This window comes from Balaenoptera acutorostrata, chromosome 20 (genome assembly GCF_949987535.1).
Source record: "Balaenoptera acutorostrata chromosome 20, mBalAcu1.1, whole genome shotgun sequence".
Taxonomy (NCBI): Eukaryota; Metazoa; Chordata; class Mammalia; order Artiodactyla; family Balaenopteridae; genus Balaenoptera; species Balaenoptera acutorostrata.
This window is the reverse complement of record NC_080083.1, coordinates 39,524,837-39,543,100: the sequence shown is the minus strand read 5'-3', so window position 1 is coordinate 39,543,100 and position 18,264 is coordinate 39,524,837. Positions and strand designations below refer to the sequence as shown.

The 18,264-nt window shown below is 35.8% G+C and overlaps 1 protein-coding gene across 7 annotated transcripts in view; it reads left to right on the top strand.

The window, feature by feature from the left end:
* Positions 1-18,264, top strand: part of SPAG9 (sperm associated antigen 9) — a 162,874-nt gene that overhangs the window by 106,248 nt on the left and 38,362 nt on the right. For 4 of the 7 annotated variants that reach the window (XM_007176488.2, XM_007176486.2, XM_007176492.3 and 1 more), the window contains 3 exons: positions 9,020-9,227; positions 9,772-9,871; positions 15,008-15,129. In XM_007176488.2, coding sequence (XP_007176550.1) covers positions 9,020-9,227; positions 9,772-9,871; positions 15,008-15,129 — 430 coding nt within the window. Of the gene's footprint in view, positions 1-1,488; positions 1,531-9,019; positions 9,228-9,771; positions 9,872-15,007; positions 15,130-18,264 lie in introns of all 7 variants that reach the window. The other 3 variants (XM_007176485.2, XM_007176482.2, XM_057535284.1) reach the window with 1 other exon arrangement.

Here is an 18,264-nt window from a genome sequence, read left to right as displayed (position 1 = left end):
TCAATAAAGACTTTAAAAATGGTCCACATCAAAAAAAAAAAAAAATCTTAAAAAAAAAGAAAAACGATAAATGGGTTTATGCTCTAAGTATTTCCTGCAGCTTGCTTTTTGTTTTTCATTTAAAAATGTATGTTCACAATCTTTTTATTTTTATTTAGAGAGTTATTTACCTAGCTTTTGATGAAATGATAGTTGAGAAGAGTTGAAGATGAGAATCCAGAATCAAAGATCATGTAAACAGATATTAAGGGAGAGGCAGTCTGGTTTGTATAAAGTGAATCATGCTATGGTATATTAAATGGAATATCATCCAACTATATAACAGAATGAAATCTTGCCATTTGTGACAACATGGATGGACCTAGAGGGTATTATGCTAAGTGAAAAAAGTCAGACAGAGAAAGACAAATACCATGTGATTTCACTTATATGTGGAACCTAAAAAAACAAAACGAACAGGCATAACAAAACAGAAACAGACTCATAGGTACAGAGAACAAATTGGTAGTTGCCAGAGGGGAGGGGGCATGAGGTGATGAGTGAAATAGGTGAGGGGGATTAAGAGGTACAAATTTACATTCATGAAATAAAGAAGTCAAAGGAATGTAATGCACAGCATAGGGAATGTAGTCAGTAATATTGAAATAACTGTGTATGGTGACAGATGGTACTTAGACTTATCGTGGTGATCATTTTGTAATGTCTAAAAACATCAAACCACTATGTAGTACACCTGAAACTAGTATAGTATTGTAAGTCAATTATATTTCAATTAAAAAAAAAAAAAGAAAAAAAGTGAATCATGCCTTGCTCATCTGTGGATTTTTTTGTGGGAATTCACAGAGAGCTAGGAGAGCTGTATTTTAGACTTTTCAAAAGACTTGGATGGATTTCCAGACTAAGAATATTTAAAACTTGAAGTTGCTTTGTGTTTAAGAAAAACACTTTTGTCTCAAAGAGAGCAAATGTACAGATAGAAATAAAGAATATGAGTAAATAGATGTTTTTGTGAAAAAGGACTTGAATCTTGGTTACCCTTCGATTGTTAGTGTTCTCTAACAGTTTCAGAAATGAGGGGGGTGGGGGGGAATAACAGTGTGGTTAATGTTTCCAAGTATGCTAAATTGGAATATTTATTATGTTAATTACTCAAGATGATTAGGATAAATTTCAGGAAGATTTCACACAGCTGTGTGAATAGAAAAAAGGGTTAACTGATAAACTGCTTATTGACAAAGTATAAGGTAAGACAAGACCCAAGAGGTGGCTTTTGAGTCATGATATGGCTTAAAATAGAGGCTTAAAGGAGGTCATTTTAAGTCAAAACAAAACAAAACCCCCAAACCCTCATTTTAACAAAGTAGATAAAAGAGATGCATCTTGTTATCCTGAGAGGTAGCACAAGCCAAAGATACTTAAAAATATGCTAACACCTAGTAAATACATGATTTTTTTTTTTTCTCTTTTATAATCTTTCCCTCTTCCCAGGTCAGCAGTAGTCCTGAACCTCTGAAGGCTATAGAACAGGAGGTGAGAATGGGGTTTCAAAACGTTTTGTAAATAGTAAATGAAAGTGATTAACTTTTGGTTACTTTCTCAGTTGCTATTTTCAAGACATCAAGTGCTCAGTTTGGAAGACTGCTGATATTATTCACTGAAATAAAAAAGAAAATTATTTCTTCTACAGTGGTTGCTAGGGCTTTACTGTAATCTGTAATTTACTCCTTCTCTAAAGTCAGCATTTTGAAACAAAGGAGAAAATAATAAGTAAATCCTGTGGAAATTCAGCCTATTTCTGTTTATCCAGTTCTAGGTAAGAAAACATGTATGCTTTGCACAAATACCTTCCTCAGGGCAGAATGTACATAACTTGTATGTATCCTGGAGACAGCCTAGTATGTCATTTTACCTTGGGCTGCCTTCCTATTTAAACAGATTTGTTCAGACCCAGTCAGGGCACCATTCAGCTTCATTCATCTTTTGAGAGCCTACTTCATGTCAGGCTTGATATGCTAGGCCCTGGGGATATAAAGACAAAATAAGACTTTCTCCTACCCACTAGGTCAGGGTTAACCAGGGTAAGGTCTTCAGCAGGTCCATGACAGTGGAACAGTGTCTTTTTCAGAAATATCTTCAGAGGTAGGTCATAGATGCCTCTCTAAATTTTTTTGAACCTACAGTATAATTTGCATCCAGACTTATTTCACCTAAATGTGTCTAGAATTATGCTTCTCAGTGTTTCTTTGGGTCAAAGACTCCTCTAGGAATCAAATTAAAGATATGAAGCTCTCCATAAAATACTTGTATACACAGAATTTTGTGATTCTCTTATGGTGTAGAGTTGTAAATCAAAAGAGTGTTAAAACTACTGCTTTGGACACAACTTTAACTTGGGGAGAAAGAAATGTAAACATAGAAATTAAATATAAGGTGATGTGTTATAGTGGGTATCCATTGGGTTAGTTACTTTCTGTAATTTTGTCTTTTACTTACATTAGGCTTAAAATCTTTGAAGCTAAAGACAAACTTATGTAGCAGAGTTGCTTGCCCCCTTTTTAGCTTATTTCAGATGAAATCAGGCGGCTACTTAGGAAAACAGTATATTGGAACATTTCTAAGTTGTCCTTAGTGGGATAATTTATTTTTTTAGTTGTGAACTTACTTTATAGTCTTTCTGAACATGAATAGTAATGGGGCAATGCCAGATAACACATGACATATGTATTCTATACAGCACTGGGTACAGGAGGCATTTGATGAATGGAACATCTGAAAGTATTTTGTAAAGGCCTATAGACTTTTAGCCTGATAATCTAAAACCAGTAGGAAAATAGCACAAAGACCAGATGGTTTTCACTATGGTATCTCAAGTGAAGCTAAAAGTAATGACACCTGTTCTGTTTTTTTGTGTGATAAAAAACGTATAACATAAAATTTACTATCTTAACCATTTTTAAGTATACAGTTCAGTAGTGTTAACAGTATTCACATTGCTGTGAAACAGACCTCTAGAACTTTTTTGTCTTGCACGTCTGAAGCTCTATACCCGTTAAACAACAACTCCCCTTTCCCCTCTCCCCTCAGCCCCGGCAACTACCACTCTACTTAGTGTTTCTATGAATTTGACCAATTTAGATACCTCATATAAGTGGAATCATGTAGTAGTTGTCCTTTTGTGACTGGCTTATTTGACTTAGCATAATGTCCTCAAGGTTCATCCACGTTGTAGCATGTGACAGGATTTCCGTCCTTTTTAAGGCTGAATAATATTCCATTGTATACATACACCACATTTTGTTTATCCATTTCACCCCTCGCTGGACATTTGGGTCGCTTCTACCTCTTGGCTACTATGAATAGTGCTGCTGTGAACATGGGTATACAGATATCTCTTTGAATCCCTATTTTCACATCTTTTGGTTTTATACCCAGAAGGGGTAGTGCTGGATCATGTGGTAGTTCTATTTTTAATTTTATGAGGAAACTCCATACTGTTTTCATAGCAGTTGCACCATTTTACAACCCCACCAACAGTACACAAGTGTCCTAATTTCTTCACATCTCACCAGCACTTGTTATTTTGTTTTGTTGCACAAGAGTGCCATTCCTTTATAGTTATAACACCGGAACCCCAAGTCAGGTTGCTCGTTTTTGTGGGCATTTTCCAGTGACATGAAAGCCTACAATGTAAGAGTTTCTAAAAACTGAAAGAGTGGGAATGGGGTTACAAAACAAGTAACGTTTATCAGAAAGAGACTTGACCACCTGGTAAGTCTCCATTTTTGGCACCCACCTGTGTCATTGAAGAGGATATCTTAATGGCATCAGGCAATTGAAATTGATAGGCCAGTGGTCTTCAGATAAATAAAGCAGCATTTGTAGTCAAAACTATTAGCCAAAACAGTACACCTGGCGTATGACCAGCGTAAAATAGGAATTAGAGGTCTCCAGAAGTCACAGATTGAATGCGAAACAACAGCATGCAACTCCCCTATAACTTTATGTTGAATAATTTATGTGAATGCTTCCAGTTTCCATTTAGGTCCTAGTAAAATATTTTCCCTCATTTTGTACCTGGTATCATATGAACTTATTGTTGACCAAAAGTGATACATTTTATCTTTTAGCCGGCTAATATTTAGGTTTGTCTTTTTTCCTTCTATCTTTAGTTGGAGGCATTGTTAGTGACAGAATTTCATAATTTCTTCCATAGGAGATACAATATAAGAATATTGTGCCCTTGGTCAAACACATGACAGAGACTTCCCACCTCATTGCTTTCCTGCTAATCTTGGGAGCTTTATGTCTCCACTATCTGGGAGACCAAGGAGAAATACGTCTTTTGAAAACTATTCCCTAAAATTCAGAGCTTTTCCCTTTTCAGCTCTCATGGTCTATCCCTGGGATCCAGCTATCAGAAGTGCAGCCCACACTGTGAGCTATTTTAATGTGTGTAAAATATTTTTATGTGGTAAAAGTATAAAAGGGAAGCGAGTTACAGATCAATAATCTCATGTTATTTGGATAGCATTTTAAAATATTATCTTCTAAGCAGATCCTAATTTACCACTTCCTTGTAGCCCTAAATCTTGAGATCCCCTGAAGTGTCAGAGTCCTCTTCCTGTTTTAGGTTCAGCTCTCTGCTGGTTACTTTATTTCATACTCCCAGATCCACAAATGATTTTGGGGAAGAGGGCTTTTGCCAAGCTGTTTATATTGTGAACTTTTAAATTACTATATAATTTTTTTAAAGGTAAAAATAGCTAGACCTTGTGGGGTAGGGTGATATGAAGGAAGAGGAAATAATTACTCTACTTGACTTTTATTTGAGAGATAAATGGAAATGACAAGGTCAAGATCGACGTCCAGTTATTTTTCAAATAGCTTCAAAGGCGTATAATTTTCTCATTCTAGATGAACTTGATATTCTCTAGGGCTTTCTGAATCCATAGTCTTGATGGGTTTAAGCGCTGTCCATCAATACTTCATCAGAACCTGGACTCTTTATATTAATTTTTAAATGTAATTTATACTTTAAACTTTTAAAGCTTGGGAATTCATGTATATGATAACATAAATGTGAATTAGCCAGGCTGTTAGATTAACCAAAATAATGCCACTTCAATCTTTTCTGTTAAATAGAGTACACATCAAAACAAAGACCAAGAGAGTGGTACTCAGGGTGACTTCTAGTTGTTTTCACTATAGTCCTCTTTGGCTTCAGAAATATTATTGTCAGTTTTCCAGACTCAACTTCTAACAAGCTAATTTGCTTGATGAAATTTTTATCAGATACTTTTATATTAGGTGCCAGTCTCCAGCTCCAGGAAATAGTCAAATAATTTTGTCTTTTAATTTTAACAGGGGAGGAGGTGATAGAGGATTGAACTGTTAATGTGTTTGATTTGTCTTTCTTCCCATTGGATATCAGCTCTGTATTTGAGATGCACAGAAGAAAATAGTTGGCTGTGTAATTCAGCTAATTTTATTAGCATACAGTTAATATTGCAATATTTGTAATCAAAGTTATTTTAAACACAAGGCAATAATGAATGGATAGTCCCAACTCATAAATAGTATAAATGGTTTTCTTTTTCTCAAAACTTTCAAATTGAAAAGAGAATTTCATCTAGTTATAGTGAAACTTACTCTCTCTAGTCTCTTTATATACCTAAAGAAATTGTTTTTGAGGGACTGCCCTGGTGGCGCAGTGGTTAAGAATCCACCTGCCAATGCAGGGGACACGGGTTCGAGCCCTGGTCCGGGAAGATCCCACATGCCGTGGAGCAACTAAGCCTGTGCGCCACAACTACTGAGCCTGAGTGCTGCAACTACTGAAGGCCACGTGCCTAGAGCCCGTGCTCCACAACAAGAGAAGCCACTGCAATGAGAAGCCATAAATAAATTAAAAAAGTGATGAAGACCCAACGCAGCCATACAAATAAATAAATAGAAATTGTTTTTGAGACCATACGTCACATATAGATTTATATTCTGAATTTTATAATTTCTTTCTACTTAAAAACATATATATTTAGAAGTGCTAACAAGAGCATAGTAAAAGCAAAAGTCACTCATTATCAAACTACCCAGTGGCAACCACTTTTAGAATTGTCATGAGTGTCCTGACATAGCTCTTTCTAGCCATTCTTAGTTGATTATACTATACAGAACTGTTTTAGTCCCCAGTCTCTTCGCAGAATATTGTGAATATTTTCCATCTCAGTAGGTATTCTTCTACAACACAGTTTTTTAAATTGCTGCATAGTATTCTGTTGTATGGATATTCTATAATTTTCTTAATTTCCTATTTTGGAGCATTTAAGTTGTTTTCAGTTTTTTGCTGTTATAAATGACATCCTCTATTCATCTCTGATTATTTCCTTAAAAGTATATATATATATTTTCCAATTTAACATAACATTTTCCTATGTCATTGAAAATTCATTTTAAGTAAGTATTGTGTGCTAATATGGATATGCCACTTTATTTTTCTTTTGATAGATTCAGAATCTCAGATGAGATTTGTTTTTGCTAAATGGATCATCTGTCATGGATATATATGTTTCTTAAAATGATGATGAGCAATAAATAATCAGTAGCTGACCAACTATTATAAAAGTCCAAGTACAATATAAACTGTCAGAAAATGAGACTAGCAAAAATTTACTAGGATGACGGTCTTCAGCAAATATTTGGGTTTTATCCACGTGTTAGAGCTTAAACCCACCAGAAGAGCTAAGATACTCAAGACTCTTAGTGAGTACAACATGCTAAGTCACAGTCTGTGACTTTATAGATTTCTCATTATTAAAAACAAAATAAGGGGGGAAAAACCTCCAAAAGCCTGGGATAGGGATGAAGAGTGTGGGTGGGAGGACTATTGAAGGGATAAAGAGCTCTCGGTTTGCCATAGAAAATATATTTTCTTTTGCATGCCCTTTGTTCTCATCTGGTAATTGATTTATATTAGTTCAGCCATACATCAAAATGCATTATAGTAAATTAAAATATTAAGAGAAGAAAATGGAGATGAAACATTTTAATGTTGTAAAACTAAGAGGTTTGGTGATGGTTAAGTTCTCCAAGTGTGATTACTTTCATTGTAGTTGCTGTCCATCGTAGCATGTGTAAGCTGACTATATGTCAAAAAATGTTTTCTTATACTTGAAGAGAGTCTTAAACTTGAACACCCTCTTACTTTTCAGCACTTAAAATAACCTAAATCTCTCAGACAGTGTAAGATTGGTATAGTGTTAGTTATTTTTAATTGCTTGGATTCTATTCTATTATTTTTATAGCTATAATGTATTTTATTTTATTTTTATTGAACTATAGTTGATTTAGCTATAATGTATTTTAAACCATGTTCTTTAAAAGTTAAGAAAGATAAAATTTTAAAGAGGGAGGGCTTCCCTGGTGGCGCAGTGGTTGAGAGTCTGCCTGCCAGTGCAGGGGACACAGGTTCGGGCCCTGGTCTGGGAAGATCCCACATGCTGCGGAGCAACTAGGCCCGTGAGCCACAATTACTGAGCCTGTGCGTCTGGAGCCTGTTCTCTGCAACAAGAGAGGCCGCGATAGTGAGAGGCCCGTGCACGGCGATGAAGAGTGGCCCCCGCTTGCCGCAACTAGAGAAAGCCCTCGCACGGAAACGAAGACCCAACACAGCCAAAAATAAATAAATAAATAAAGAGGGAAATAAAAATAACTAATAATCATCCCCCACCATAGCACAATTTAATATATTTATATATTCTTTGTTTCTCCTTAGGCCAAAAGCATGCATTGCAAAATTTTCAAAGTTGTGCATAATGTATTGTTATAAATTATAATAAATAGCCAACATTTTAAACACTTAGTATGTGTGAAAACACTGCTAAGTCTTTATATAGAAAAATTTAGAATAATCCAATGAATTAGGTACCATTATCTCTATTTTACAGATGAGAAAACATAGCTATAGAAAGAATACATAACTTATCCAAAATTATACATTTGGTAAATTCACTAAATTCACCCTAATCATCATCATCATCATTACTAGTACTAAATATTTTGTCACATTCTCTTTAAGACCTGGGAACTTTGCTGTAAAGAACTGCCTCATTATTGGTAGCTATTGGACAGCTGTTTTTAATTATTTTGGAGTCACAAACCCCATTGAAAATCTGATAAAAGTTGTAGATACTTTTCCTAGAAAAATTCATTGTACATAAATGTTTGCATAAATTTTCAGTCTGGGCATGTACTTCTTGAAGCCTATCTGTGGATCTTAGAAGTAGTTATCAAATTTTAGTGATTATATAAATGACCTGGATTGCTTGTTAAACATGCAGATTACCTGATCTCACTGCCTAAAGTCTGGGCTTGGACTTAGAATCTGTCCTTTTTATAAGCACTTCAAGTGATCTGGATGCAGGATTTTTTTTTCCTCTTTTTTTTGGTGACGCCTTGCAGCTTGCAGGATCTTAGTTCCCCGACCAGGGATTGAACCCGGGCCATTGGCAGTAAAAGCGCGGACACCTAACCACTAGACCACCAGGGAATTCCCTGGATGCAGGATGTTTTAAGAACACTGTTTACAAAACTGTATCCTGAGATTAAGAATCTTGTTATTCCATTGCTGTTTTAGAGTAGTACATGCTCACATGTAGTACACAGTACATGCTCTAAGTGTTTTGCAACAAGTCTTTATTATCCAATGATTTTACAAATTAGGACTGCCATTACAAACTCTGATGATAACAGTAATATATGATTTTATTACTAATACTGCCACTGTACTTTTATCTTCAGGTCTTCTATTTAGAAGAATCTCATGTATGTCTGGAAGAATATGATTGCTTAAATATTTCCCAATTACTTGAAAATAATCTGCAGAGATTAATTGATTTCCTTTGATAATCAGTGACTTACTGTTTTTTAATAGAATTTTCTTTCAAGTTTCTTAACCCATTTAAAAGATAGTTTTAAATAAATTACTTATCAGAATGTTTTCCCTAATTATATTTATTCGTAGGATGAACTTTCTGATGTTAGCCAGGGAGGATCTAAAGCTACCACTCCAGCATCAACAACTGCTTCAGATGTGGCAGCAATTCCTAGTGATACTCCCTTACATGAAGAGAATGAAGCATTTGTGAAGGTTGCAGATACACCAGATAAGTCAGAGATAAGCAAGCATATTGAAGTACAGGTAGTCCAAGAAACTAGAAATGTATCAACAGGTAAGTGACCCTCGTTATTTACATACTGACAAAGTATTTAATAAATCCAGATGTGGATATGACATCTTTGGGGTGTTGCTGCCATAGATTTATAAAACTATTCAATTGTAAATAAGCTTTAAGATGTGATGATTAAATAAAGTTTTAGAGAGAAAAGTGGTGGGGCAGTGGCTGAGGGGTTGAGAGCCTGAAAGGCAGGAGGACATTCTTTTTCTGTTCCCTACCTTAGGTCATTAGTCTTTGTCTTTAATTTCTCTGTATTTCACCCCTTAAATACAATGAAAACAGTGAGTTCTGGCCTGGTGTACACTGCACTGTGTCCAAAGAAACACAAATGAAAACTTTCTTTGGTTATTTTTTAGTTGCTCATATTTACTGTTAATTGAATATATGACATATTGTCTATCTGACCTTGTGTTTCCTAGAATCAACTCTTTAAAATTTTTTATGATCAAATGATGTATTTACAACCATAGAAGCAATTTTCATAACAGGGGCAGTATGTGTTATATGCATTATTTTTGTTATCTTGTTCTTTCCTAAGACTCTGCTGAAAATGAAGAGAAGTCAGAAGTTCAGGCAATCATTGAATCCACTCCTGAGTTGGATATGGACAAAGATCTCAGTGGATATAAAGGCTCAAGGTACTGTAAAAGCCCGATTAGGACATCTTATCCTTCCCTTTCCCCTCTCCCAAAGCACACTGTTGTCCCCTGGTCTCTGACCAGATAAAATGCATTCAAATGTTTTGCTGAAGAAATGTTGATATTATATTTCAGTTTTCTCTCTTTTTTTAAAAAATTTTTATTTATTTTATTTGTTTATTTTTGGCTGCATTGGGTCTTTGTTGCTGTGCGCGGGCTTTGTCTGGTTGCGGCGAGTGGGGGCTACTCTTCGTTGCGGTGCACGGGCTTCTCATTGCGGTGGCTTCTCTTGTTGCGGAGCACGGGCTCTAGGCTCGTGCGGGCTCAGTAGTTGTGGCTTGCGGGCTCTAGATCGCAGGCTCAGTAGTTGTGGCGCACGGGCTTAGTTGCTCCGTGGCATGTGGGATCTTCCCGGACCAAGGCTTGAACCCGTGTCTCCTGCATTGGCAGGTGGATTCTTAACCACTGCGCCACCAGGGAAGCCCAGTTTTCTCTTTTTTGAAGCTGGATATTGTACATAGTTTAAATCTTCTGTGAAGTGTTACCTTTGCATCATCAGGAACTAGGAGCATGTGGACGGATGGGGAAAAAAGACAGCCAAGGAGTATTCCCTACTTTGTGGAACTTGGGAAAAACATAACAGCAAAAGTGGGGAAAATATAATTTGAAGAAACTTTATTCCTTCCCCCAATCAGGAAGAAGACAATATATTCCCTTCAAAACTGTAATGATCTCATTACTAGAAGAAATTAGTCTCATTTTAGTATCATTTTACATGGGGAGGCTATTTAGAGGTTAGAAGAGAATGGTATGTATCATCTTAATGAAGATCATCTGAAATATATTGATGTTCAAAAATGTCACACAGGAGCTGCTGCCTTTTAATTTCTTCCATAAATTTTATTTTTTAGTTAATTAACAATGACCATAAAAATATGTGCCATTTTTTTGATCACTGCTAGACATTATATGCAGTAGCAGTTAAAATGCATGAGCCTAGAATAAGACTACATGCATTCAAATCCTGACTTGGATTTGAATCTGAGGTAAGTTTCCTCATTCATAAAAGAGAATTATGATAATACTTCAGATGGTTGTAAGGAGTAAATGAATCAATATATGTTAAATCATTGACAAAGTGTCCAGTTCAATAAATGTTAGCTAACATTATTGTTACCTTCATTATTGTTTTATATAATTTTATCTTAATTATAACCTTATGAGGTTGATGTCTTCACCCCCATTTTACAGATAAGGAAGCTCAGAGTTGTACAGTAACTTGTCCAAGATTACCAACCTGGCAAGAGGTGGAGCTGGGATTCAATCTAGGACTCTGATTTCAAAGGCTGTGCTCTATTGAAATATTTTTTTCTTTATTGTTTATTTAAGAAATTAATGCAGAGTATAAAAAGTGAAATTTGCTTCTTATTCATCCTCTCCTAAACCTAAGAGATGCAGCTACTTACTAACAGTTGTGCGCTCTTGTCATTCTGAACCTGTTTTTAAAAATCAAAAACATTTTTATTAGAGTAAAGCATGTATGGCAGTATTAAGGTCAAATCGTAATACAAAATATGAAGGGCAATAGTAGGCCCGTACCCCTACTGACCCCTCATTCCCACTCCCAAGAGGCAATCTCTATCACTTCTCAGGTCTCTTTGGGTATTTATCTTCAGGTATCTAAATCACATCCTTATGGTGTTCTTCCTTGGTCTCTCTCTTTCTCAGTTGGCATTCAGTGAGAAAATCAAGTCCTAATGCCCTAAGGCACCCCTTGTATATAATGAATTAGCTATACTCCTGTGCAAGGAGTTCCCTGGTGGTCCAGTGATTGAGAATCTGCCTTGCAATGCAGGGCATGCCGGTTCGACCCTTGGTCAGGGAACTAGGATCCCACATGCTGCGGGGCGGCTGGGCCCATGTGCCACAACTAGAGAGCCTGCGTGCTGCAACTACAGAGCCCACATGCTCTGGAGCCTCTGCACTGCAACTACTGAGCCTGCACACCGCAGCTAGAGAGAAGCCCATGCACTGCAATGAAAGATCCCGTGTGCCGTAACTAAGACCCGATGCAGCCAATAAATAAATAAATATTTATACTCCTGTGCATCTAGAACAGTACTAGCTATATACTTTCTTTGGGAGAATTGAGCAAATAGTCACTCAAATCATTTTCTGTATTCTGTGGATCAAATGAGGAGTCCTGGTTTAAAAAAGGCTGCAATATTAGCTATTGACTTTATAGTGGAAGATGACAAGTATATAGCTCTTTAAACCATCATCTTTCCTTTCATCCTCCCAATATAATTATATCTCAGTTTCTGTTAAATTAACATTCATTGTTTATATCATTACGATTATATAAATACTAATAACAGCCTAGCCACAGAATATACTATGATTACATTTCCTTTCTTTTACAACTTCGTTTTTCTTTAATTTAGTGAAGCCTCAGGGTTTTTTTGGTTTTGTTCTGTTTGTTTCTTTTGCTTAGGTTTCTACATACCTATCACTAATTCACTAACAGGTACCCTGCAAATCATAAATGTAAACATTCTCAAAATGGCCAAATATAAATAAAACCAGTTTCCTGGAACCTTCTGTTACCATTCGCCAATGTAGACGTTTTTGTGTTTGCTCTGGTCCTGGAATTTGCTCTCATTTTCATGCTGGGAATTCTTTTCACCTCTCTCCTTTGTTCCATCTTCTATTTCCTGGATACCATGACATCTAGCTTCTTGATTTATGCCTTTGTTTTGACAGAATATATTCTTACTAGCTTTCCTGGCAAAGGCTGTTTTGGAAGTAAGTTTTTTGAGAACTTGAATATGATAAATGTCATTTAAAGGAATGATAGTTTGGCTGGATATAGAATTTCAGGTTGGGAAATCTTCAGAAGTTTTTCTTCAGAATTGTGAAGACATTAATTCATTGTCATGTTTAGTGGAGTGTTGCCATTTGGATTCTTGCTTTTTAAATATATTGTCTGTAAGCTTTTAGGATCTTTACTTTATCCCTGTTTGTTGTTGTTGTTGTTGTTTTGTTTGTTTTTTCCTTTTTAAAAATTCATGATGATGTGTTTGATGTAGGCACCTTCTTTTGTATCTGCAGTAGTCCTTTCATCTGGAAATTCATATTTCCCAGTTGAGAAGTTTTCTCTTATTTCTCCTTTTTGTTGTCTTTTCTTCTCTTTTTCTGGAACACCTATTAGGTAGATATTGAACATTCTGGACTGACCCTCATAATTCCCTTTTTCCCCTCTTTTCTGTCTCTTCTATTTTTGTTATAATTTCTGGATGATTTCTTCACCTTTCTCTTTCAACCCTCGTCAGTTTTTTTTCTAAAAGTTTTTTGTTTTTCTTGGATGGTTACTTTTTATAACACCCTACAGTTCTTTTATGGATGTAACTGTATTATGAAAATAAAATTTTTTTTTTTTAAGTTTTTGCTGCTGTCTGCATTCACTGTCTCCTTTTACTCTGAGTGTTTTGGACTCAATTTTATGATAGAGGCTTTTCTATGATCGTCTGGTGCTCTGTGGCTGTTTTGCTCATACTTAAGTAAATGATATTGATTCTCCAGTTTTCTGCCTATAACATTTAACCTTGGCTTCCATTGTTCAGGGAGCAATGCCAGGAGAAGGGAGGTCTCACTGTCCTGGAGGGTTGGATTTAGGTCTCATATTGCTTCTTGTGCTGTCTTTCATCACATCCCTCTATCTTATGTTCCCTCTTGCATGCTTCTCTCTGCAGATTGCTGGTTCCTTCAATTCCTGAGCCTTTCAGGGATTCTGGCAGCATGCTGACTTCCTTCCTAAACACTAATGGCTTAAGTTGAAGCTTTGTCTGGTCTGTTAAATCAATTTCTACTGTTTGCCCATCTGTTTTCCATCTTATATAATTTTGTTCACATTTCATCTGCTGTAGTTTCTTTTTCTGTTCCCTATGTCCTTGTGGGTGTATACTTTTTAAATTCCTTTACTGTCATTTTAGTTGAGTTTCTGAATTATTGGGTGATAAATGACTATGTCCATCGTATTTAACTGGAAATCCTGTGCAGACTTTTTTCTGTTAATGTAACACTAATGCACAAACATGGACGTTTCCCCATTCTCCTCCATACCCCTGCAAAAAGGGCTTATATTATACATACTGTATTGCAACTTGCTTTATAAAATGCACCTTTATATAATGGGTTTCTTTCATTTCTAAAGCTGTATTTTAATGTTTTTAAAGTTAGAAGTTGAAACTTTTAGGTATATCCATAACTTATTTCATCTGTGCCCTGTTAATGATCACTTGGGTTGTTTCAACTTTTTGCTGCTCTGACCATCGTCTTACATACATAATTGCCTTCTTGTGACAGGGGCTTTGTAGGATTTTTTATTTTTTATTTTATTTTTTTATTTGTGGCCACGCTGCACAGCTTGCGGGATCTTAGTTCCCCAACCAGGGACTGAACCCCAGCCACTGCAGTGAAAGCACCAAGTCCTACCTAACCACTGGACTGCCAGGGAATTCCCTGTAGGAATTTTTTTAACATCAAGTTCTTGGGTCAGTGGATATTCACATTTTAAATTTTGATATTGCCAAGTTGCCCTTAAAAGAAAAATAAAATGGCCATGCCAATTTATACCCAGACAACATAGACCATGGTAGTTAAGATCATGGATTCTGAAGCCTGGCTGCCTGGGTTTGAGTTCTGCCTCTTTGACTCATTTGCTGGATGATCTTGGCAAATTCCATAACCTCTTTAGTTTCCTCTTCTGTAAAGTTGGGATAATAGCAGCAGACCTTTTGTAGAGTAGGTGTGAAGATTTTAATAAGGTAGTCTGTGAAAGGACTTAGACCAGTGCCTGAACAATGCAGAGCAGTGCTCTCTTTTAGCTGCCATTTATTGTTTGTGTTTGCTAGGTTCTCATCGCAAAAACATTGTATATATTCTTCAACAGTTCTCTCTGTGGAGTTTAATGGGAATCTCTTATGAAACCCTTGAGAAATCCTTTTAAATTATATTTTATATTAAATGTAAATTACAGGTAAAAAATTCCTATGTAACAGCGTTTTGTATTCATTTTGCACTGTTGAAAACATCTTTGACATATTTGTTGATTTGGTTTTGGTTTTTTCTGCCTAGCACTCCCACCAAAGGCATAGAGAACAAAGCTTTTGATCGCAATACAGAATCTCTCTTTGAAGAACTATCTTCAGCTGGTTCAGGTCTAATTGGAGATGTGGATGAAGGAGCAGATTTACTAGGTATGATAGTTTATCTGAAGTAGTATCATACTGTTTTAAAAATAGATTTTTAAAATGATTTAATTGAAAATTTCTTTAAAATGTATCTAACTGTCCAGTGGGGGCAGAGTTATTGCACTTCTACATAATTAATAAGAATGTATTCTTTGAGATAATGAAAGTTTTAAATGAGAATATCTTCACTTATGGATGTGCCTAGAATTGAATTGCATTTTAGTTTGTATTTTGAATTCATGTCACACAATTTATTGAACTCCTGCTATATTCTGAGAACAGTATTACATAGAAGAAGCACAGTGATATATGTATATATGGGGTATATGTATAGATGTATAGATTTATGGATTGATGGATAGTTAATTCCTGTCTTAAATAGTGTTCATTAAATCCTCTTGACCTTAATTAAATTAGAAATTATAACACTTGATTTTTCTGAGATTTCACAGAGTATTCTGTTTTAGCTCTTTGGGAAATGTAATCATTTTAGAGTTTGTATTGTTGAAGAATATCTGGTTTGAAAAGGATAATGCATTTGGCTCTTCTACTATTGATCTGGTGACCTTTGCCAAATAGCTTAACCTCTCTGGGCATTAGTTTCTTTGTGTATAAAAAGAAAGAGTTGGGCAAGAGTTCAAGGGTTGGACAAGCTGCGGCTCATGGGCCAAATCCAGCTCACCTCCTATGTGTACGAATAGAGTTCACACAGCCACACTCATTTTTCACGGATTGTTTATAGTTTCTTTTGCCCCACAACAGCAGAGTTAAGTTGTCTGTAACAGATTATGTGGTTTACAAAGCCTAAAATGTTTACCATCTGGCCCTCTACAGAAAAAGTTTGCTCTGCTCTAGGTGATCTCTAAAGTTCCTTTCAACAATAATTACATGAATGGGACTTCCCTGGACGTCCAGTGGTTAAGACTCTGTGCTTCCACTGCAGGGGCACAGGTTCAATCCCTAGTCGGGGAACTAGGATCCCTCCAGCCATGAGGCGTGGCCAAAAAAAAAAAAATTACATGACATGTCAATTAGCTTTGGTGTGCCTTTCTTATAACTTAAGACCTTAAGAAATTGAAAATGTTACAGTATTTTAAAAAATCTATGCCTTTGGGATAGATTCTGGTCTCCAAACATTTTTTGTATCCCTTAGTGTAAATTCAGTACAGATTACACTGTTCTCAAAAGGTGCTGTTTGTCAGTTCTTGTGAACCTAGAGGGGTGTTACTTGCATTCATTTATGTTAAATTTATTGATTACTAGTTATGTCCTTGACAAGTATTTTTTGAAGGAAATACAAGTTCTGTCTAAACAGAGCTCACAGTCTTATGTAAAGTAAGAGAGATTGAAAGTACATAAATAAAACTGAGTTAGACATAGACTCCCACCATTAAAGTCTTAGTAAAACGTTGGATGCAATTGAATGAGCTTACATTTCTCAAGAAAGGCTAAAAGATTAATTCTTAAGGAGCACTCCATTTTTACATTTAAATTTATACTCTTTGTTAAGATTAAATTATGCATGAAAAGTTCCTTTTAAGATTTGATTGGTTTAAGAAACTGATTCCCTGGCAAAAATTGAGGGGCAGATGCAAAAAAATGTTAGAAGAATTTTTTAATGTTTAAATTTATATTCAGATTTATATACAGTGAAGTTCAATTTTTTTGTTTTGACAAATGCATAGAGTTGTATAACCACCACCAGAATCAATATACATCATCTAAAAAAAAATTCCTTCTTGATTCCCCTTTGTATTTAACCAGAATGAAGTACTTTAAAATGTTCTTTGTACACTCTGCTTCCTTATAATCCAATATTGAATAATATCATTATTGAGGTTATTGGCCCCAAACTTTCTTCCCTGTAGAGTTAAGAAGCCACATAGTACTTAGAAATAATTGTGGTCTTTTAAATCAAGTATTTTCCGAAAGCTTCCATTCTTTAACTCAGAAAATGAAGCATAATAAATAGGTTAAAAGCAAAATTCTGATTTCCTTTCCACTTTGAAATAAAGAAATAGACTGTAAACTACTGTCTTTTCCCTTTTGCAGATATTGATATATTTATCTTTAGAATGTTCCAGATTAGAAGTTTTAATATATCACCTTAAGCGTAGTGACTTAAGCCTACATGAATACTTTTGGTCAAAGATGTTAAATGACATCTCCAAGGCACGTAGTTTTTCCTTGGCTTCTCTTCTGGTCAGTTCAGTGATAGTAATTGCAGTGTAATACTCACTAAATGGAACATAGTTAAACTAGTAAAATTGTTTCTCACAAAGTTCCTTAAATGAACTTCGGTTGATAAATAAGTACATAGTCCATTTCTATAACTCATTATTCATTTTTCTAATTGCTGTGTTATTGTAAAACTCTTCCCTTGTTTTTGAAATCATTATGCATGTAGTCAGTATTTAGATTACTTTTTTTCAGATTTTAATAATTTAAAAGAGATAATCCCCCACAGTTTGTCCTTTATCTTGATTGATGTCTCATCCCTTGACTTTATTTCCAATGATCCTTTTCTCTATTCACTTTAGTCACTTACCCTCCATGGCCACGTTCTAGAACTTGGAAATCATACATTCATACATCCTACTCTTGAGATTTCCTTTCTCTTGATTAAATTCTATTTTTTCAACTTCACTATTTTTACTAACTTCTTCCTGTTATCATTTAAACATGTTCAGGTCTTTTCCATTTTAAAATAAAACTACTGGGACTTCCCTAATGGCACAGTGGTTAAGAATCTGCCTGCCAATGCAGGGGACATGGGTTCAAGCCCTGGTCCAGGAAGATCCCACATGCCGTGGAGCAACTAAGCCTGACCGCCACAACTACTGAGCCTGCGCTCTAGAGCCCGCGAGCCACAACTACTGAGCCCGTGTGCCACAACTACTGAAGCCCACGCCTAGAGCCTGCGCTCCGCAACAAAGAGTAGCCCCATCCCCTCCTCCTCGGAACTAGGGAAGAGCCTGCAGGCAGCAATGAAGACCCAACGCAGACCAAAAAAAAAAATTTAATTAATTAATTAATTAAATAAATAAAATAAAACTACTGCCCTCCTCTGACTCCCTATCTTTAGTACCTTTCCACCCTATCACTTACTCTTCTCCCATTTCCAGGCGTGCTTTTTTGCAG